At 47.9% G+C, this 24,270-nt stretch overlaps 1 protein-coding gene across 1 annotated transcript; it reads left to right on the forward strand.

The window, feature by feature from the left end:
• Positions 1–553: 553 nt before the first annotated feature.
• On the forward strand, positions 554–24,134 carry LOC139756494 (uncharacterized). The gene is made up of 8 exons (XM_071675937.1): positions 554–605; positions 4,388–4,503; positions 5,683–5,784; positions 9,955–10,056; positions 12,885–12,992; positions 17,286–17,399; positions 18,749–18,856; positions 22,507–24,134. Exons 1-8 carry the CDS (start codon positions 554–556, stop codon positions 23,890–23,892), a joined length of 2,088 nt encoding a protein of 695 aa, XP_071532038.1. The 3' UTR covers positions 23,893–24,134.
• Positions 24,135–24,270: the final 136 nt, after the last annotated feature.

A 24,270-nucleotide genomic window follows, 5' to 3' on the forward strand; every position in this document is an offset into this window, starting at 1 on the left:
CGGAGGATCAGGAAGAGTGACTGAGAGGAGGAAGGCGGTGGAGGATCAGGAAGAGTGACTGAGACGGGAGGAAGGCGGTGGATCCCCGCGGACGAGGAAGGAGTGAGGAGAGAAGAAAGTTGTTAGGTCGGCTGGCCGGCCTCGGAGGTCAAGGCTGGAGGACCGAGTGCTTGCTGGAGGGAAGGAGGGGCGGCGGCCTGGCCCCCGCAAGCCAGTGTACAAGTAAAGACACATCTCCTGCGGCCGCTCAGTTTACCTTGGGAGTGTGAGCGTATATCATCACTGTTGTCACTGCTGAAGATTCGTCTCCTCGTGGGCTTGGTGGTCCTGGGGTGTGTCACAGTGAATGGCTTTAAAGAACTAGAAATTGTTGGTCACTATTCGAAAAAATGTTATTTATATTTTCAATTTCCAGCCAGATGGAACTCGATAAGTAAAGAAAATATATATGTGTCAAAGTGTTTGCACTGACAGTGTCTATTCATTTCCCATGTGTTCGTCTGTTACTGTGTACTGCTACCTGTGACAAGGTTCAGATATTAAGGAAGGAAATATGTTACTCGACAGAAGAAGAAATATTCTACAAGAGAATTTGGTACACGAGTGTGAGCAGCCGTTAGTGGGTGGAGAAGCACAGTAAGAACCTGCAGAGGAAGACGTCAGAGTGGGTCACCCATCACTGACCTGCAAGGTACAGTACATCCGTGACCAGCTGGGGTCATGTAGTGGTGGCTGGGGTCATGTAGTGGTGGCTGGGGTCATGTAGTGGTGGCTGGGGTTATGTAGTGGTGGCTGGGGTCATGTAGTGGTGGCTGGGGTTATTTAGTGATGGCTGGGGTCATGTAGTGGTGGCTGGGGTTCTGTAGCGGTGGCTGGGGTTATTTAGTGGTGGCTGGGGTCATGTAGTGGTGGCTGGGGTTCTGTAGCGGTGGCTGGGGTTATTTAGTGGTGGCTGGGGTCATGTAGTGGTGGCTGGGGTTCTGTAGCGGTGGCTGGGGTTATTTAGTGATGGCTGGGGTCATGTAGTGGTGGCTGGGGTTCTGTAGCGGTGGCTGGGGTTATTTAGTGGTGGCTGGGGTTATTTAGTGGTGGCTGGGGTTATTTAGTGGTGGCTGGGGTTCTGTAGTGGTGGCTGGGGTCATGTAATGGTGGCTTGGGTTATGTGGTGGTGGCTGGGGTCATGTAGTGGTGGCTGGGGTCATGTAGTGGTGGCTGGGGTTCTGTAGTGGTGGCTGGGGTTCTGTAGTGGTGGCTGGGGTTCTGTAGTGGTGGCTGGGGTTATGTAGTGGTGGCTGGGGTCATGTAGTGGTGGCTGGGGTTATGTAGTGGTGGCTGGGATCATGTAGTGGTGGCTGGGGCTATTTAGTGGTGGCTGGGGTCATGTAGTGGTGGCTGGGGTCATGTAGTGGTGGCTGGGGTTCTGTAGTGGTGGCTTGGGTTCTGTAGTGGTGGCTGTGGTCATGTAGTGGTGGCTGGGATTATGTAGTGGTGGCTGGGGTCATACAGTGGTGGCTGTGGTCATGTAGTGGTGGCTAGGGTTATGTAGTGGTGGCTGGGGTTATGGAGTGGTGGCTGGGGTTATGTAGTGGTGGCTGGGGTTATGTAGTGGTGGCTGGGGCCAAGCAGCGGTGGCTGGGGCCAAGCAGCGGTGGCTGGGGTCATGTAGTGGTGGCTGGGGTTATGTAGTGGTGGCTGGGGTCATGTAGTGGTGGCTAGGGCCAAGCAGCGGTGGCTGGGGTCATGTAGTGGTGGCTGGGGTCATGTAGTGGTGGCTGGGGTTATGTAATGGTGGCTGGGGTCATGTAGTGGTGGCTGGGGCTATTTAGTGGTGGCTGGGGTCATGTAGTGGTGGCTGGGGTCATGTAGTGGTGGCTGGGGTTCTGTAGTGGTGGCTTGGGTTATGTAGTGGTGGCTTGGGTTATGTAGTGGTGGCTGTGGTCATGTAGTGGTGGCTGGGGTTATGTAGTGGTGGCTGGGGTCATACAGTGGTGGCTGTGGTCATGTAGTGGTGGCTGGGGTTATGTAGTGGTGGCTGGGGTTATGTAGTGGTGGCTGGGGTTATGTAGTGGTGGCTGGGGTTATGTAGTGGTGGCTGGGGTTATGTAGTGGTGGCTGGGGTTATGTAGTGGTGGCTTGGGTTATGTAGTGGTGGCTGGGGTTATGTAGTGGTGGCTGGGGTCATGTAGTGGTGGCTTGGGTTATGTAGTGGTGGCTGGGGTCATGTAGTGGTGGCTGGGGTTATGTAGTGGTGGCTGGAGCCAAGCAGCGGTGGCTGGGGTCATGTAGTGGTGGCTGGAGCCAAGCAGCGGTGGCTGGGGTCATGTAGTGGTGGCTGGGGTTATGTAGTGGTGGCTGGGGCCATGCAGCGGTGGCTGGGGTCATGTAGTAGTGGGTGGAGCCAAGCAGCGGTGGCTGGGGTCATGTAGTAGTGGGTGGAGCCAAGCAGCGGTGGCTGGGGTCATGTAGTGGTGGCTGGGGTCATGTAGTGGTGGCTGGGGTCATGTAGTGGTGGCTGGGGTCATGTAGTGGTGGCTGGAGCCAAGCAGCGGTGGCTGGGGTCATGTAGTGGTGGCTGGAGCCAAGCAGCGGTGGCTGGGGTCATGTAGTGGTGGCTGGAGCCAAGCAGCGGTGGCTGGGGTCATGTAGTGGTGGCTGGAGCCAAGCAGCGGTGGCTGGGGTCATGTAGTGGTGGCTGGAGCCAAGCAGCGGTGGCTGGGGTCATGTAGTGGTGGCTGGAGCCAAGCAGCGGTGGCTGGGGTCATGTAGTGGTGGCTGGAGCCAAGCAGCGGTGGCTGGGGTCATGTAGTGGTGGCTGGGGTTATGTAGTGGTGGCTGGGGTCATGTAGTGGTGGCTGGGGTCATGTAGTGGTGGCTGGAGCCAAGCAGCGGTGGCTGGGGTCATGTAGTGGTGGCTGGAGCCAAGCAGCGGTGGCTGGGGTCATGTAGTGGTGGCTGGGGTTATGTAGTGGTGGCTGGAGCCAAGCAGCGGTGGCTGGGGTCATGTAGTGGTGGCTGGAGCCAAGCAGCGGTGGCTGGGGTCATGTAGTGGTGGCTGGGGTTATGTAGTGGTGGCTGGGGTTATGTAGTGGTGGCTGGGGTCATGTAGTGGTGGCTGGAGCCAAGCAGCGGTGGCTGGGGTCATGTAGTGGTGGCTGGAGCCAAGCAGCGGTGGCTGGGGTCATGTAGTGGTGGCTGGAGCCAAGCAGCGGTGGCTGGGGTCATGTAGTGGTGGCTGGGGTTATGTAGTGGTGGCTGGGGTTATGTAGTGGTGGCTGGGGTCATGTAGTGGTGGCTGGAGCCAAGCAGCGGTGGCTGGGGTCATGTAGTGGTGGCTGGGGTCATGTAGTGGTGGCTGGGGTTATGTAGTGGTGGCTGGAGCCAAGCAGCGGTGGCTGGGGTCATGTAGTGGTGGCTGGAGCCAAGCAGCGGTGGCTGGGGTCATGTAGTGGTGGCTGGAGCCAAGCAGCGGTGGCTGGGGTCATGTAGTGGTGGCTGGAGCCAAGCAGCGGTGGCTGGGGTCATGTAGTGGTGGCTGGGGTTATGTAGTGGTGGCTGGAGCCAAGCAGCGGTGGCTGGGGTCATGTAGTGGTGGCTGGGGTCATGTAGTGGTGGCTGGGGTCATGTAGTGGTGGCTGGGGTCATGTAGTGGTGGCTGGAGCCAAGCAGCGGTGGCTGGGGTCATGTAGTGGTGGCTGGGGTCATGTAGTGGTGGCTGGAGCCAAGCAGCGGTGGCTGGGGTCATGTAGTGGTGGCTGGAGCCAAGCAGCGGTGGCTGGGGTCATGTAGTGGTGGCTGGAGCCAAGCAGCGGTGGCTGGGGTCATGTAGTGGTGGCTGGGGTTATGTAGTGGTGGCTGGGGTCATGTAGTGGTGGCTGGAGCCAAGCAGCGGTGGCTGGGGTCATGTAGTGGTGGCTGGGGTCATGTAGTGGTGGCTGGGGTTATGTAGTGGTGGCTGGGGTTATGTAGTGGTGGCTGGGGTCATGTAGTGGTGGCTGGGGTTATGTAGTGGTGGCTGGGGTCATGTAGTGGTGGCTGGAGCCAAGCAGCGGTGGCTGGGGTCATGTAGTGGTGGCTGGGGTCTTACGATGGTGTTTCACATTTACTCTGTGTTCTTAACTGTCACAAATATCTAACCTCGTGATGCTTGTCACAAGCAATCAGTAGACACGTCCTTCACTCTTGCTGACGTCTTAGGAGCATAAGGTTACCAGACCCTGTAATATACATACACACCAGATCAATCATCATGATAAAATAGAGTTGGTCCACTCACGTTAGATCATTAGCCTCCCAAGTTTCTTTGATTTATGGATCGCTGAATTGCTGTCCACTGGCAAGTGTACTTTAATTTCTCTTCTGTGTTGTCCTGCCGTGCATCCTCCCACAGCCCTACCTGACGTGCCTGACGCCAAACAGAAGACAGAACGCGGCTGCTGCCACCCCAGGACCGTCGTGGTCACCTCCAGGGATGTCGTGGTCTCCACCAGGGTGTCCGTGTCACAGGTCAGTGTCCGTGTCACAGGTCAGTGTCTGTGTCACAGGTCAGGGTTCATGTCACAGGTTATCGCTCGTGTCACAGGTCAGTGTCTGTGTCACAGGTCAGTGTCTGTGTCACAGGTCAGGGTTCATGTCACAGGTTATCGCTCGTGTCACAGGTCAGTGTCTGTGTCACAGGTCAGGGTTCATGTCACAGGTTATCGTTCGTGTCACAGGTCAGTGTCTGTGTCACAGGTCAAAGTTCATGTCACAGGTTATCGTTCGTGTCACAGGTCAGTGTCTGTGTCACAGGTCAGGGTTCATGTCACAGGTTATCGTTCGTGTCACAGGTCAGTGTCCGTGTCACAGGTCAGTGTCTGTGTCACAGGTCAGTGTCTGTGTCACAGGTCAGTGTTCTTGTCACAGGTCAGTGTCCGTGTCACAGGTCAGTGTTCGTGCCACAGATCAGCGTTCGTGCCACAGGTCAGTGTCTGTGTCACAGGTCAGGGTTCATGTCACAGGTTATCGTTCGTGTCACAGGTCAGTGTCTGTGTCACAGGTCAGTGTCCGTGTCACAGGTCAGTGTCCGTGTCACAGGTCAGTGTTCTTGTCACAGGTCAGTGTCCGTGTCACAGGTCAGTGTCTGTGTCACAGGTCAGTGTCCGTGTCACAGGTCAGTGTTCTTGTCACAGGTCAGTGTCCGTGTCACAGGTCAGTGTCTGTGTCACAGGTCAGTGTCCGTGTCACAGGTCAATGTTCGTGCCACAGATCAGCGTTCGTGCCACAGGTCAGTGTGTGTGTCACAGGTCAGGGTTCATGTCACAGGTTATCGTTCGTGTCACAGGTCAGTGTCTGTGTCACAGGTCAAAGTCCATGTCACAGGTCAGTGTCCGTGTCACAGCAGACGAGGGAGGGAGGGAGGGAGGGAGGAATATGGTTGGACTTCAGAATACATGACTTTCCATGAACCTCAACAGACTGAGAAGATGAATTCCTGTAATAATCTTTGTTTCTCTTTTTTCTGATCATTTCGACATAGAAACTGATCCTCTGATGACACAGTTTTGTTTGAGCGAGAGTTGCAGGCGGTACACAGATGCTGCCGCTGGAGGGTCGGGAAAGTGTTGAGGGATATTAAAGTCTTCGGGAGGTGCACACCTGGCAGGAATGAGGAACCTTTGACTGAGAGGCGTGTGTCTCCTGCAGGTGCTGGTGACGTCCACGGTGGTGCGGCAGGTTACTGTCACCAGACGCCAACCCGGGACCTCCGTGCGGACCTCTTACGTCACCGTCCAGGGACCTGTCCAGGTGAGTCAGCCTTGCACTGCCTACATGAGTCGACCACATCGATGTGACATAGATAACCCGCTTGTCTTAAGCAGTCCAGCATCGCACAGGTGAGATGATCAGGTGAGTCAGTTCAATTCGAATCGGCTGCACCTGAGGTGAGTCTGTCTCATCTAAGAGGGAATTAGCCCACACACAGACAAACTGCTCTGCCATTTCCACGAATATCTTCGAGAGGAACATCTTCTTTATCATCGTAAACACTGTGAAACTGGATTCCTGACACGACAGTGCAATAATGATGTTGCGCAGAATATGCAAATCAATGTACACATCACTTAACACAGTCACCTCCCTCGCAGGGTCAGTTGATCATAACTGTCACAAAAGATGCATGGTGGGAATAATGCTCGTATAACTATTATACAGTCTTCCATATACTCTTATAACTTTATGCAGTCTTCCATATACTTTTATAACAGTTATACAGTCTTCCATACACTCGTATAACTATCATACGGTCTTCCATATACTCTTATAACTATCATACAGTCTTCCATATACTCTTACAATTATCACACAGTGTTCCATATACATATATATACATGTACGTATTCATACTTGCTTGCCTTCATCCATTTCTGTCGCCACCCCAGCCCCAGGAAGTAGCATCGCTACCCCTGCTCCAGGGAGGTAGCGACAGGAAAACAGACAAAAAAGGCCACATTCGTTCACATTCAGTCTAGCTGTCATGTGTAATGCACAGAAACCACAGTTCCCTATCCACATCCAGGCTCCACAGACCTTTCCATGGTTTTATCCTCGACGTTTCACATGCCCTGGTTCAGTCCATTGACAGAACGTCAACCCCGGTTACCACATCGTTCCAATTCACTCTATTCCTTGTACGTCTTTCACCCTCCTGAATTTTCAGGCCCCGATCGCTCGAATTCATTTTCACTCCATCATTTTAACTCCAATTTGGTATCCCGCTTCTCCTTGTTCCCTCCACCTCTGACACATATATCATCTTTCTCAATCTATCCTCACTCATTCTCTATGTATGTCCAAACCATTTCAACACACCCTCCTTTGCTTTCAACCACACTCTTTTTATTTCCACACATCTCCCTTACCCTTTCATTACTTACTCGATCAAAACACCTCTCACCACATATTGTCCTCAAACAGCTCTTTTCCAACACATCCACCCTCCTCCGTAGAACCCTATCTATAGCCCATGCCTCGCAACCACATAACATTGTTGAAACCACTATTCCTTCAAACATACCCATTTTTGCTCTCCGAGATAGCATTCTCTCCTTCCACACATTCTTCATCGCTCCCAGAACCTTCGCCGCTTCCCCCACCCTCTGTCTCACTTCCGCTTCCATGGTTCCATCCGCTACCAAATCCACTCCCAAATATCTAAAACACTTCACTTCCTCCAATTTTTCACCATTTAAAATTACCCCCCAATTAACTTGTCCCTCAACCCTACTGAAGCTAATAACCTTGCTCTTATTCACATTTACTCTCAACGTTCTCCTTTCACACACTCTACCAAACTCTGTCACCAGCTTCTGCAGTTTCTCTCATGAATCAGCCACCAGCGCTGTATCATCGGGGAACAACTGACTCACTTGCCAGACCCTCTCATCCCTAGGAGACTGCATAATTGCCTCTCTCTCCAAAACTCTTGCATTTACCTCCATATCCGGCCCATCCATAAACAAATTAAACAACCATAGAGACATCACACACCCCTGCCGCAAACCAACATTCACCGGGAACCAATCACTCTCCTCTTTCCTACTCGTACACATACCTTACATCCTTGGTAAAAACTTTCTCCGCTTCTACCAACTTACCTCCCACACTATATTCTCTTTAAACCCTCCTCATAGCATCTCTATTACCCGTATCATATGCTCTCTCCATATCCATAAATGATACATACAAATCCGTCTGTTTTTCTAAGCATATATATATACATATATATATATATATATATATATATATATATATATATATATATATATATATATATATATATATATATATATATATTTTTTTTTTTTTTTTTTTTTATACTTTGTCGCTGTCTCCCGCGTTTGCGAGGTAGCGCAAGGAAACAGACGAAAGAAATGGCCCAACCCCCCCCCCCCCATACACATGTACATACACACGTCCACACACGCAAATATACATACCCACACAGCTCTCCATGGTTCACCCCAGACGCCTCACATGCCCTGATTCAATCCACTGACAGCACGTCAACCCCTGTATACCACATGACTCCAATTCACTCTATTCCTTGCCCTCCTTTCACCCTCCTGCATGTTCAGGCCCCGATCACACAAAATCTTTTTCACTCCATCTTTCCACCTCCAATTTGGTCTCCCTCTTCTCCTCGTTCCCTCCACCTCCGACACATATATCCTCTTGGTCAATCTCTCCTCACTCATTCTCTCCATGTGCCCAAACCATTTCAAAACACCCTCTTCTGCTCTTTCAACCACGCTCTTTTTATTTCCACACATCTCTCTTACCCTTACGTTACTTACTCGATCAAACCACCTCACACCACACATTGTCCTCAAACATCTCATTTCCAGCACATCCATCCTCCTGCGCACATCTCTATCCATAGCCCACGCCTCGCAACCATACAACATTGTTGGAACCACTATTCCCTCAAACATACCCATTTTTGCTTTCCGAGATAATGTTCTCGACTTCCACACATTTTTCAAGGCTCCCAAAATTTTCGCCCCCTCCCCCACCCTATGATCCACTTCCGCTTCCATGGTTCCATCCGCTGACAGATCCACTCCCAGATATCTAAAACACTTCACTTCCTCCAGTTTTTCTCCATTCAAACTCACCTCCCAATTGACTTGACCCTCACCCCTACTGTACCTAATAACCTTGCTCTTATTCACATTTACTCTCAACTTTCTTCTTCCACACACTTTACCAAACTCAGTCACCAGCTTCTGCAGTTTCTCACATGAATCAGCCACCAGCGCTGTATCATCAGCGAACAACAACTGACTCACTTCCCAAGCTCTCTCATCCCCAACAGACTTCATACTTGCCCCTCTTTCCAGGACTCTTGCATTTACCTCCCTTACAACCCCATCCATAAACAAATTAAACAACCATGGAGACATCACACACCCCTGCCGCAAACCTACATTCACTGAGAACCAATCACTTTCCTCTCTTCCTACACGTACACATGCCTTACATCCTCGATAAAAACTTTTCACTGCTTCTAACAACTTGCCTCCAACACCATATATTCTTAATACCTTCCACAGAGCATCTCTATCAACTCTATCATATGCCTTCTCCAGATCCATAAATGCTACATACAAATCCATTTGCTTTTCTAAGTATTTCTCACATACATTCTTCAAAGCAAACACCTGATCCACACATCCTCTACCACTTCTGAAACCGCACTGCTCTTCCCCAATCTGATGCTCTGTATATGCCTTCACCCTCTCAATCAATACCCTCCCATATAATTTACCAGGAATACTCAACAAACTTATACCTCTGTAATTTGAGCACTCACTCTTATCCCCTTTGCCTTTGTACAATGGCACTATGCACGCATTCCGCCAATCCTCAGGCACCTCACCATGAGTCATACATACATTAAATAACCTTACCAACCAGTCAACAATACAGTCACCCCCTTTTTTAATAAATTCCACTGCAATACCATCCAAACCTGCTGCCTTGCCGGCTTTCATCTTCCGCAAAGCTTTTACTACCTCTTCTCTGTTTACCAAATCATTTTCCCTAACCCTCTCACTTTGCACACCACCTCGACCAAAACACCCTATATCTGCCACTCTGTCATCAGACACATTCAACAAACCTTCAAAATACTCATTCCATCTCCTTCTCACATCACCGCTACTTGTTATCACCTCCCCATTTACGCCCTTCACTGAAGTTCCCATTTGCTCCCTTGTCTTACGCACCCTATTTACCTCCTTCCAGAACATCTTTTTATTCTCCCTAAAATATATATATATATATATATATATATATATATATATATATATATATATATATATATATATATATATATATATATATATATATATATATATATTCCGGACTACCAAACAATAATTCAGATAATCCTGTACTCAATCTTGCCAACAGGTCAGGACGGTGGCCAGAGCGAGGCCGAGGACTATATACCTCACCAGCACCAGCATCCACACCCACACCGTCACCTCCACAAGTGTTCAGAACCAACTTCAGGTAAGCACACGCCCTTGAAGGAGTTCAGAACCAACTTCAGGTAAGCACACGCCCCTGAAGGAGTTCAGAACCAACTTCAGGTAAGCACACGCCCCTGAAGGATATTCAGACCCAGTTATGTGAACTCGTCTGTTTCTGGTCAAGACTCTAGGGTTCACATCAACGCCTCAGTCAGCTCCAGACCCAGCAAAAGTGATTCTTCGTCCAGTTTTGGAATCATATGAGCAAAGACTAGCTAGGTCCAGACCACGGTGAGCGGATGGCCATCAATGAGTTACCGACCCATGCAAGTGGATGCCCTCAGTTCAGGTAGACGTGCTTGATGATTCATTGCCTTCCACCAAATGTGCTACAGAGACAGAAAGTAATGGTATATTGCCGTTGCTTGAGTGCATGATTCACACCACAGGCAACACTAAGTTCAGCACTGAAAGAAAACCCACCTATGTATGTTCATAAGTTCAGCACAGACAGAAAACCCACCTATGTATTTTCATAAGTTCAGCACTGACAGAAAACCCACCTATGTATGTTCATAAGTTCAGCACTGACAGAAAACCCACCTATGTATGTTCATAAGTTCAGCACTGACAGAAAACCCACCTATGTATGTTCATAAGTTCAGCACTGACAGAAAACCCACCTATGTATGTTCATAAGTTCAGCACAGACAGAAAACCCACCTATGTATGTTCATAAGTTCAGCACTGACAGAAAACCCACCTATGTATGTTCATAAGTTCAGCACAGACAGAAAACCCACCTATGTGTGTTCATAAGTTCAGTACTGACAGAAAACCCACCTATGTGTGTTCATTAGTTCACTTATATTCTGCACATGACGGAGTCAAACATTCGGTATCTTCATCAATATCATTACGTGCTTTTACGTATAGTAAGACCTGAAGCTACAGATGATGAGCATGTCTGTGATAAGTTAAGAGTGATTCTAATTCTCTCACGGACGACTTTAATCAGGCGAGGAAATCATTCTATAAAAATAACCTGTAAGCTTCCCCACTGTACAAGGAAATCTTTTGATTTAATGAATCTAGTCTCGTCTCCTTACCCACTCAAAGCCTGGAATGTGACTGTAGCCTTCAGCAGTTTTTAGCCTATTCTCGTGGCTGTATTGACCGACGACCTTGCAAAGGACGCGGAAGTGTCATTCTTGTAGCATTAAACAACACACATATAGTGGAATGACAGGGTAGGATTCCCTTGCCCTGTTGATACTCACTGATATAATCATCCTTGTACTGAATGGACAAAAGCTTCCTCGGTTACGTCAGGTAATTCTTTTATCAAGACTTATATATATATATATATATATATATATATATATATATATATATATATATATATATATATATATATATATATAAAACATACAAACCGCCAACAGACAGGATCGAACCCGGGACCCCTGTGCCACAGGGGTTCGATCCTGGCTGTTGGAGGTTTGTTTGTTCTATGAAGGTGCGCGTTCATATGCACTTTATTCGTAGATATATATATATATATATATATATATATATATATATATATATATATATATATATATATATATATATATATGGGGGGGAGTGTAAGGCTACTGATCAATAAGTGTTCGGTGTCTTACTGTGGTAGTTGCACTGTGGGCATGAAGGATCCTGTGATAAACTGGAGTTTGTAGTAAAGTGGGGTTGGGTGACGCCCAGAGCGTGGACGAGAGGGTCTGGCTCGTGTTGGTTGAGGATCGTTGCTTCTGATGTGTGTATGTCTGGCGATTGTGATGTTTAAGGCTGAGTTGGGAGGCCGGTGGTCTAGGGCTGTTGGGTCATTACGGTTGTGTGTGTGTGTGTGTGTGTTGTCAGCTGCTCGTGGGGCAACTTGCGAGGAGAGGCTGCTGAAGTGTGAGGCAGGAGTAAGCAGCTTGTGTCTGCTTGCGTGTTGATGTTTGATTATGGAGTGGTGTGGGTGGCAGGGGTCTGGTGCTGTGGCAAAGACCCGAGTGCCGACTGTTCAGGTTGGACTACACTGGGAGAATCTTGGTTTGACTGTGTAAATACTGAGTTTTTCTGGTTACTAAAGAGCGAGTAATTATTCTGACATCTCGAATTCATGTGGTTTACAGATTTGTTTCTTTTAAGAGGGTGGAAGACCAGGCAGGTGAGGCATAGTTTAGAGTGGAGCGGATGAATTTTATATAATGGATGCAAAGGGATTTTCTGGGGGATCATAATTTGATGCCAGTTAACTTTCTCCGAGCATTTGGTGTGTCACGTGATTTTGTGTTATGTTACAGGTGAGACGAGGAGTGAATGTCAAGTGTGTGTCGTGTGGTGCCTGAAATGGTTGTTGCGTTGTTCAGCGGGAATGATTGGTCATTCAAAGTAACGGGGGAAGGTGAGGTGAATTCGTATCTTTCTGGGGTTAAGAGAGAGATGAAAGACTTCTGTGGAGATGTAGACAGTTTGTTCCAGGCGAACCAATGTTCCAAATGTGTAATGGTTCATTGTTGCTACAGTGGTGTCGTCTGTATGCGAGAGGATCTTCATGTTGTCATTTGCTGGAGGTGATGGGAGGTAGTGTGGGGAGAGACTGAAGAAGGCTTGAGCTGGAGGTGATGGGAGCATTGTGGGGAGAGACTGAAGAAGGTTGGAGAAAGTACTGGTCCTTGGGGAATTTACATAGCAGTATCTTCTGATGATATCTACATATTCTATTTCTAGTTATGCGCATATTCTTAATCACAATTGACAATTTTCTTCTATACTTAAGCTTGAAAATATCGATAATGCCGGAGACATTTTGCATCTAACACTGGCGACGTTCACCACCAGATCAGGACGATGACAAAGGCAAGAGTGAGGCCAGTGACTGTATACGCCACCACCGCCAGGGCCTGCACGCCTCCCCTCACCGCCACAACCCGTCAGACTCAGACTCAGGTGAGCAGGCGTTCTTAATCAAGAGTCTAACCCCAGTAACGTCAGGGGCGAGCTATGGGACAGCAGACGCCCCTCAGCCAGAAACATAAGATAGAGATTCGTTGAACAGGTTTAGAGTTAGAAGAACGGACGCCCTAAAACTACGTCCAGCTCCAGGTAAGCGGACGCTTATTGTTTGCCTTCAAATCCAAGTACGTTGGATGTGTGCACCTGGATGGTGTGCGCCGCTACTCTACCTCCAGATTCACTTGGGTGACGTCCAAATCTTTAGTAGAGATCCAAGATGGATATCAACCTAATCTAGGTCCAGAGATGCCCCTGATCTACATATATGTATATTGTACAAAGGCAAAGGGGATAAGTGTGAGTGCTCAAATCACAGAGGTATAAGTTTGTTGAGTATTCCTGGTAAATTATATGGGAGGGTATTGATTGAGAGGGTGAAGGCATGTACAGAGCATCAGATTGGGGAAGAGCAATGTGGTTTCAGAAGTGTTAGAGGATGTGTAGATCAGGTGTTTGCTTTGAAGAATGTATGTGAGAAATACTTAGAAAAGCAAATGGATTTGTATGTAGCATTTATGGATCTGGAGAAGGCATATGATAGAGTTGATAGAGATGCTCTATGGAAGGTATTAAGAATATATGGTGTGGGAGGCAAGTTGTTAGAAGCAGTGAAAAGTTTTTATCGAGGATGCAAGCCATGTGTACGTGTAGGAAGAGAGGAAAGTGATTGGTTCTCAGTGAATGTAGGTTTGTGGCAGGGGTGTGTGATGTCTCCATGGTTGTTTAATTTGTTTATGGATGGGGTTGTTAGGGAGGTGAATGCAAGAGTTTTGGAAAGAGGGGCAAGTATGAAGTCTGTTGTGGATGAGAGAGCTTGGGAAGTGAGTCAGTTGTTGTTCGCTGATGATACAGCGCTGGTGGCTGATTCATGTAAGAAACTGCAGAAGCTGGTGACTGAGTTTGGTAAAGTGTGTGAAAGAAGAAAGTTAAGAGTAAATGTGAATAAGAGCAAGGTTATTAGGTACAGTAGGGTTGAGGGTCAAGTCAATTGGGAGGTAAGTTTGAATGGAGAAAAACTGGAGGAAGTAAAGTGTTTTAGATATCTGGGAGTGGATCTGGCAGCGGATGGAACCATGGAAGCGGAAGTGGATCATAGGGTGGGGGAGGGGGCGAAAATCCTGGCAGCCTTGAAGAATGTGTGGAAGTCGAGAACATTATCTCGGAAAGCAAAATGGGTATGTTCGAAGGAATAGTGGTTCCAACAATGTTGTATGGTTGCGAGGCGTGGGCTATGGATAGAGTTGTGCGCAGGAGGATGGATGTGCTGGAAATGAGATGTTTGAGGACAATGTGTGGTGTGAGGTGGTTTGATCGAGTAAGTAACGTAAGGGTAAGAGTGATGTGTGGAAATAAAAAGAGCGTGGTTGAGAGAGCAGAAGAGGGTGTTCTGAAATGGTTTGGGCACATGGAGAGAATGAGTGAGGAAAGATTGACCAAGAGGATATATGTGTCGGAGGTGGAGGGAACGAGGAGAAGTGGGAGACCAAATTGGAGGTGGAAAGATGGAGTGAAAAAGATTTTGTGTGATCGGGGCCTGAACATGCAGGAGGGTGAAAGGAGGGCAAGGAATAGAGTGAATTGGATCGATGTGGTATACCGGGGTTGACGTGCTGTCAGTGGATTGAATCAGGGCATGTGAAGCGTCTGGGGTAAACCATGGAAAGCTGTGTAGGTATGTATATTTGCGTGTGTGGACGTATGTATATACATGTGTAAGGGGGTGGGTTGGGCCATTTCTTTCGTCTGTTTCCTTGCGCTACCTCGCAAACGCGGGAGACAGCGACAAAGCAAAAAAAAAAAAAAAAAAATATATATATATATATATATATATATATATATATATATATATATATATATATATATATATATATATATATATACATATATATACACATGTGCATAATTCATACTGTCTGCCGTTATTCATTCCCATCGCCACTCCATCACACATTAAATAACAACCCCCTCTCCCCTCATGTGCGCGAGACAGCGCCAGGGAAAGACAACAAAGGCCACATTCGCTCATACTCAGTCTCCAGCTGTCATGCAATAATGCACCGAAGCCACAGCTCCCTTTCCACATCCAGGCCCACAGAACTTTCCATGGTTTACCCCAGACGCTTCACATGCCCTGGTTCAATCCATTGACAGCAAGTCGACCCCGGTATATCACATCGTTCCAGTTCACTCTATTCCTTGCATGCCTTTCACCCTCCTGCATGTTCAGGCCCCGATCACTCAGAATCTTTTTCACTCCATCTTTCCACCTCCAATTTGGTCTCCCACTTCTCCTTGCTCCCTCCACCTCTGACACATATATCCTCTTTGTCAATCTTTCCTCATTCATTCACTCCATGTGACCAAACCATTTCAAAACACCCTCCTCTGATCTCTCAACCACACTCTTTTTATTACCACACATCTCTCTTACCCTATTATTACTTACTCGATCAAACCACCTCACACCACATATTGTCCTCAAACATCTCATTTCCAGCACATCCACCCTCCTCCGCACAACTCTATCCATAGCCCACGCCTCGCAACCATATAACATTGTTGGAACCAATATTCCTTCAAACATACCCATTTTTGCTTTCCAAGATAATGTTCTCGACTTCCACACATTCTTCAAGGCTCCCAGAATTTTCGCCCCCTCCCCCACCCTATGATTCACTTCCTCTTCCATGGTTCCATCCGCTGCCAAATCCACTCCCAGATATCTAAAACACTTCACTTCCTCCAGTTTTTCTCCATTCAAACTTACCTCCCAATTGATTTGATAAATTCCACTGCAATACCATCCAAACCCGCTGCCTTGCCGGCTTTCATCTTCCGCAAAGCTTTTACTACCTCTTCTATATTTACTAAATCATTTTCCCTAACCCTCTCACTTTGCACACCACCTCGACCAAAACATCCTATATCTGCCACTCTATCATCAAACACATTCAAGAAACCTTCAAAATATTCACTCCAACTCCTTCTCATATCACCACTACTTGTTATCACCTCCCCATTAGCCCCCTTCACTGAAGTTCCCATTTGTTCCCTTGTCTTACGCACTTTATTTACCTCCTTCCAAAACATTTTTTATTCTCCCTAAAATTTAATGATACTCTCTCACCCCAACTCTCATTTGCCCTCTTTTTTACCTCTTGAACCTTTCTCTTGACCTCCTGCCTCTCTCTTTTATATATCTCTCAGTCATTTGCATTATTTCCCTGAAAAAATCGTCCAAATGCCTCTCTCTTCTCTTTCACAAATAATCTTACCTCTTCATCCCACCACTCACTACCCTTTCTAATCTGCCCACCTTCCGCGCTTCTCATGCCACAAGAATCTTTTGCGCAAGCCATCACTACTTCCCTAAATATATCCCATTCCTCCCCCACTCCCCTTACGTCCTTTGTTATTTCATGAGTGGCGAGGTGGCGATGGAAATGAATAAAGGCAGACAGTATGAATTATGTACATGTGTATGTATGTATATGTCTGTGTGTGTATATATATATGCATACGTTGAGATGTATAGGTATGCATATTTGCGTGTGTGGACATGTATGTATATACATGTGTATGTGGGTGGGTTGGGCCATTCTTTTGTCTGTTTCCTTGCGCTACCTCGCTAACGCGGGAGACAGCGACAAAGCAAAATGAATATATATATATATATATATATATACGAATAAAGTGCATATGAACGCGCACCTTCATAGAACATACAAACCTCCAACAGCCAGGTTCGAACCCGGGACCCCTGTGCAAGAGGCAGGCATGCTAACCGCTAGGCTATGGGACTGTATAATAGGAAACAACTATTCGAAATACTAAGTACTCGAATACCCTTCGTCTCACAATGGTGAGCAACGGGGTCTATACCGGTTATTTCCGAACAAACGCACATAGCCAGCTGATAGCGTTTTACCGAACCTAACTGTACAACGCGGAGGTATATGAATACGAATAAAGTGCATATGAACGCGCACTTTCATATAGATATAGATATATATATAGATAGATAGATAGTATGATCTATAACGTTTTGTTTGCAGTCACTAATTCTGCAAACATTACTCTCATTGTGAGAGGCGTGATAGTATGTACGGACTTAAGTTGCCTGTTATCTATGTATGTCCACAAATAAAGTGTTCATAGCAGTAGGTTCATGAACATCAGACAGACTGATGATGCTGTGACATCCTTCTACTCAACACCAACACACAGCCCAGGATCAGAGCGTTGCGAAGGAGAAGGGTCAGGCCAGCGACTGTGGTGTCCAACTCCATCAGGGTCCACACCAAGACCGTCACCTCCATCAGCATTCAGACCCAGCATCAGGTGAGCAGACGACCCTTGGTTTAAACTCAGTTCGGCAGACGGCCTCTCATTCTCAAACCAGTGCTAAACCCATCCACGTAGGTGTCCATAGTCCAGGTACATACCCAAGGTGATAGACACCACTAATGTAGGTTCAGATCCGTGTAGATGGCATCTGTATCGCAAGTCAGATCAAGGTCGGATATACCCCACTCTAGCTGGAGAGCCTGGCAAGAGATGTCTCTGGTTAATGTTCAGGTCTCGACGCAAAGCTATATGGTTAAGCCCGCGTTGTAGAATTTCAAACTTTGCTTAAAAATCGTTCAAAGAATCACACACACACACACACACACACACACACACACACACACACACACACACACACACACACACACACACACACTCACACACACACAGATTACTCCAAACTCAGGTAAGGGATGTCCATAGCCTTAGCTGTAGACGAAGGTCGGAGGAAGCCTGTAGTCCTGACTCCAGAAAGAGGGAGTCCCCGGACCATATGCAGACTCAGGTAATACACAGCCAGTGTGCAGGAGACCTGCGTCTGAGTCTATACCCAGATAGTGGTCCAGGACCTGACCTCGGCAGAAATCGTACCTTCATGGATCCTTACTCACTGTTTCTTCGTGTCGTAGACAAGAGGCAAGACCTTGGGTGAAACACAGAAAGGATTATAGAAATGCAGACGACAGACCACTGCAAACAACAACAGACGACTGGGTTTATTCGACACAGTTTGTGAGCCAAGTCGAGATCTGAGAGATGATAAGTACCTGCAACCTTTACACATACGGAGACGTAAATCATGTCGATCGTGGACGTGAAGCTGAGTATTTGTCAAATCTTACAGGGAAATGACTTGATCTCATTCAGGGTAAACTCCTCGCCCGCGGAGTGTGACCCACTGGTACGAGTGAAATCAGATTAATCTGGATGTTGTAAGTCGCTGATCATTTTGGTGCCTGTATTAAATCACCTTTTAACCCCCTCTTTTCTAAGGTAAATGATTACAGGTCTTCCGTGCTCTCTCTCTCTCTCTCTCTCTCTCTCTCTCTCTCTCTCTCTCTCTCTCTCTCTCTCTCTCTCTCTCTCTCTCTCTCTCTCTCTCTCTCTCTCTCTCTCTCTCTCCTGCTCGAACCATATCTACTCTTTCATTGATGGTTCCACTTTACATACTTCAACTCACGTATTCTCGCCTCCTTCCTCTACTACTTGTTTTCTTTCTCGTACTGAAAATATTTCCTTTCTCAGTTCGCGTCTTGTGAAATCTGGTAGTGCTAAAACGCACTCTTCCTGTGTCTCCATCTAATAATCACTTGTTTCCTTTTTGTTCACCATCAAAACCCCAGATCAAGACGATGACAAGGTGGAGAGCGAGGCCCACGACGGTATACTCCACCACCATCAAGGTCCACACACACACCCTCACCTCCACCAGTACTGACGCCCGGTATCAAGTGAGTACACGCCCCTAACGCCCGGTATCAGATGAGTAGACGCCCCTAACGCCCGGTATCAGGTGAGTACACGCCCCTAACACTCGGTATCAGGTGGGCACGCGCCCCTAACGCCCGGTATCAGATGAGTAGACGCCCCTAACGCCCGGTATCAGGTGAGTACACGCCCCTAACACTCGGTATTAGGTGAGTAGACGCCCCTAACGCCCGGTATCAGATGAGTAGACGCCCCTAACACCCGGTATCAGATGAGTAGACGCACCTAACGCCCGGTATCAGATGAGTAGACGCACCTAACGCCCGGTATCAAGTGAGTACACGCCCCTAACGCCCGGTATCAGATGAGTAGACGCCCCTAACACCCGGTATCAGATGAGTAGACGCCCCTAACACCCGGCATCAGATGAGTAGACGCACCTAACGCCCGGTATCAAGTGAGTACACGCCCCTAACGCCCGGTATCAGATGAGTAGACGCCCCTAACGCCCGGTATCAGGTGAGTACACGCCCCTAACACTCGGTATTAGGTGAGTTGACGCCCCTAACGCCCGGTATCAGGTGAGTACACGCCCCTAACACTCGGTATTAGGTGAGTAGACGCCCCTAACGCCCGGTATCAAGTGAGTAGACGCCCCTAATGCCCGGTATCAGGTGAGTAGACGCCCCTAACTCCTGGTATCAGGTGAGTAGACGCTTTTAATTCAAGATTCAAACCAACTTAAGTAGACGTCTCTTATCCTCAAAGCAACTTCCAGGATCATAGTGCACGGGCACCCCAGGTCCTGGCGCAGACCCAGGCCAGCGAACATCCATAGCCGAGAACTAAGTGTACTGAGGCCACGTCCTTATCACAGGTCAGATCCAGCAGGTGCGTTACTATCTGTTCTGTGTCCAGGTCCTGGTAGGATATGCTCTGTTCTGTGTCCAGATCCTGGTAGATATGCTCTGTTCTGTGTCCAGATCCTGGTAGGATATGTTCTGTTCTGTGGCCAGATTCTGGTAGGATATGTTCTGTTCTGTGTCCAGATCCTGGTAGGATATGTTCTGTTCTGTGTCCAGATCCTGGTAGGATCTGCTCTGTTCTGTGTCCAGATCCTGGTAGGATATGCTCTGTTCTGTGTCCAGATCCTGGGTGGATATGATCTGTTCTGTGGCCAGATCCTGGTAGGATACGTTCTGTTCTGTGTCCAGATCCTGGATGGATATGATCTGTTCTGTGGCCAGATCCTGGTAGGATACGTTCTGTTCTGTGTCCAGATCCTGGATGGATATGTTCTGTTCTGTGTCCAGATCCTGGATGGATATGTTCTCTTCTGTGTCCAGATCCTGGTTGGAGACATCACTTTCTATGTCCAGGTTTCGGCTGGACACTACTTTCCTGTACCACCAGCTCAGGGTAAAGACTCACACAGTTTGATGATAATAATCCAAACAGGAAATACCCACAGCTCAGGTCCATTCCCGGGTGACGATTGGACCAAAGTGAGGCGACGTCTCTACCTCAGAACTAAACAAACTTAATGAGTGTCTCTGAAGGCAAACAGGAACTCATGAAGCAAACGCCCACACTCCAGGTGTAAAGCAGCAGGCAGTCCCCATATAAGGCCTTTACCTCAGTGGAAGACTTTCCAGTAAGGATCATTCAATACCCATGTACATATACCTCGTCCAGGTCACCATCCTGGTAGCTGTACTGCAGGTCCAGGTCACCATCCTGGTAGCTGTACTGCGGGTCCAGATCACCATCCTGGTAGCTGTACTGCAGGTCCAGGTCACCATCCTGGTAGCTGTACTGCAGGTCCAGATCACCATCCTGGTAGCTGTACTGCAGGTCCAGGTCACCATCCTGGTAGCTGTACTGCAGGTCCAGGTCACCATCCTGGTAGCTGTACTGCGGGTCCAGGTCACCATCCTGGTAGCTGTACTGCAGGTCCAGGTCACCATCCTGGTAGCTGTACTGCAGGTCCAGGTCACCATCCTAGTAGCTGTACTGCAGGTCCAGGTCACCATCCTGGTAGCTGTACTGCAGGTCCAGGTCACCATCCAGGTAGCTGTACTGCAGGTCCAGGTCACCATCCTGGTAGCTGTACTGCGGGTCCAGGTCACCATCCTGGTAGCTGTACTGCAGGTCCAGGTCACCATCCTGGTAGCTGTACTGCAGGTCCAGGTCACCATCCTAGTAGCTGTACTGCAGGTCCAGGTCACCATCCTGGTAGCTGTACTGCAGGTCCAGGTCACCATCCAGGTAGCTGTACTGCAGGTCCAGGTCACCATCCTGGTAGCTGTACTGCGGGTCCAGGTCACCATCCTGGTAGCTGTACTGCAGGTCCAGGTCACCATCCTGGTAGCTGTACTGCAGGCCCAGGTCACCATCCTGGTAGCTGTACTGCAGGTCCAGGTCACCATCCTGGTAGCTGTACTGCAGGTCCAGGTCACCATCCTGGTAGCTGTACTGCAGGTCCAGGTCACCATCCTGGTAGCTGTACTGCAGGTCCAGGTCACCATCCTGGTAGCTGTACTGCAGGTCCAGGTCACCATCCTGGTAGCTGTACTGCAGGTCCAGGTCACCATCCTGGTAGCTGTACTGCAGGTCCAGGTCACCATCCTGGTAGCTGTACTGCAGGTCCAGGTCACCATCCTGGTAGCTGTACTGCAGGTCCAGGTCACCATCCTGGTAGCTGTACTGCAGGTCCAGGTCACCATCCTGGTAGCTGTACTGCAGGTCCAGGTCACCATCCTGGTAGCTGTACTGCAGGTCCAGGTCACCATCCTGGTAGCTGTACTGCAGGTCCAGGTCACCATCCTGGTAGCTGTACTGCAGGTCCAGGTCACCATCCTGGTAGCTGTACTGCAGGTCCAGGTCGAGACTCGCTACAGGAGTCTTCCATAACCCAAGATCAGGTCCAGCTGGTAGTAATGGACACAGAGTCGTAGGCTGAAGTTTTCCTTCACATGTGGAGTACTTTATCTTCAACAAGATGTTCTCATATACAATGATTTACCGAACAGTAGCAATGGTAAAAGTAGCAGTAGTGGTAGTCGTAGTAGTAGTAGTAGTAGTAATAGCAGTAGTAGTAGTATTAGTAGTGGTAGTAGTGGTAGTAGTAGTAGTAGTAGTAGTAGTAGTAGTAGTGATGATAGAAGTAGTATTGGCGATGATAGTGGTGGTAGTAGTATTAGTAGTAGCAGTAGTGATGATAGTGGTGGTAGTAGTATTAGTAGTAGCAGTAGCGATGATAGTGGTGGTAGTAGTATTAGTAGTAGCAGTAGTGATGATAGTGGTGGTAGTAGTATTAGTAGTAGCAGTAGTGATGATAGTGGTAGTAGTAGTATTAGTAGTAGCAGTAATGATGATAGTAGTAGTATTAGTAGTAGCAGTAATGATGATAGTAGTAGTATTAGTAGTAGCAGTAATGATGATAGTAGTAGTATTAGTAGTAGCAGTAATGATGATAGTAGTAGTAGTAGTAGTAGCAGTAATGATGATAGTAGTAGTAGTAGTAGTAGCAGTAATGATGATAGTAGTAGTAGTAGTAGTAGCAGTAATGATGATAGTAGTAGTAGTAGTAGTAGTAGTAATGTTATCATTACCATAATCAACATGAAGGTCACTGATGGTGTTAAGACCCACTTCTCCTCCCACGACTCAGGAGGTGACATTGTGCGCACGCAAGCCACACGTGACGGTGACCCGGACGCTCAGGACCTCCGTGCAGTACAGGGAGGTGAGCAGCCAGTACCCGCGGCAGTACTTCACCACCACACACACGCAGGACGTCACCAGCAGCGCCAGCGTTACCTCCCCCGGCCTGAGCTACTCCTACCCCGTGCATGTGAGGAGCGGCCTCACCTCGCCTTGCTACCGTCAACACGGCGATGTCTCTGTGAGACGGACGCTTGCCGTCAACGATGATAGTTCAGACAACCATGACTACCATGGACCTTACAGTGGTGACTACCATGGACCATACAGTAGTGACCAACATGGACCAGACGACCATGACTACCATGGACCATACAGTAGTGACCAACATGGACCAGACAACCGTGACTACCATGGACCATACAGTAGTGACCAACATGGACCAGACAACCTTGACTACCATAGACCAGACAAAAGTGACTACCATAGACCATACAGTAGTGATTACTATACACCAGACAGTAATGACTACCACGGACCATACAGTAGCGACCACCATAGACCAGACAACCTTGACTACCATGGACCTGACAGTGGTGACTACCATGGACCTGACAGTGGTGACTACCATGGACCATACAGTAGTGACCAACATGGACCAGACAACCATGACTACCATGGACCTGACGGTAGTGATTACTATGGACCAAACAATAATGACTATCATGGACCAGACAGTAGTGACTACCATCGACCAAATAGTAGTGATTACTATGGACCAGACAGTAATGACTACCATGGACCAAACAGCAGTGACTACCAAGGACCATACAGTAGTGACCACTATAGACCATACAGTAGTGACTACCATGGACAATATAGTAGTGATTACTATGAACCAGACAGTAATGACTACCGTGGACCAGACAGTAGTGACCACCATGGGCCATATAGTAGTGACTACCATGGGCCAGACAGGAATGACTACCATGGACCAGACAGTAATGATTACTATGGACCAGACAGTAGTGACCACCATGGGCCATATAGTAGTGACTACCATGGGCCAGACAGAAATGACTACCATGGACCAGACAGTAATGATTACTATGGACCAGACAGTAGTGACTACCATGAACCAGACAGTAGTGACTACCATGGGCCAGACAGGAATGACTACCATGAACCAGACAGTAATGACTACCATGGACCACACACGAGTGACTACCATGGGCCAGACAGGAATGACTACCATAGATCATACACTAGAGATTACTATAGACCATTCAGTGGTAACTACCATGAACCAAGCAATAGTAACTATGGACCATACAGCAGTGATTACTATGGACCATACAGAAGTGACTATTATGAACCATACAGAAGTAACTAACATGAACTAGACGGTAGTAACTATGGACCAGACAGTAGTGATTACTATGGACCATACAGAAGTGACTATTATGAACCATACAGAAGTAACTAACATGAACTAGACGGTAGTAACTATGGACCAGACAGTGGTGAATACTGTGGACTACATAGTAGTGATCACTATGGACCATACAATTGTGACACTATGGACCATACAGTGGTAACTGCCATCCATGGAGCGCCATTCAGCGGCAAGAGGTAAACAATGGTATAAACAAACATGACTACTACGGTCCGTACAGTGGTAACCATTATGAACCATACAGTAGTAACCATTATGAACGACACAATAGTAACCATTATGAACCATACAGTAGTAACCATTATGAACCACACA

This window comes from Panulirus ornatus, chromosome 22 (assembly GCF_036320965.1).
Source record: "Panulirus ornatus isolate Po-2019 chromosome 22, ASM3632096v1, whole genome shotgun sequence".
In the NCBI taxonomy this organism is placed as follows: Eukaryota; Metazoa; Arthropoda; class Malacostraca; order Decapoda; family Palinuridae; genus Panulirus; species Panulirus ornatus.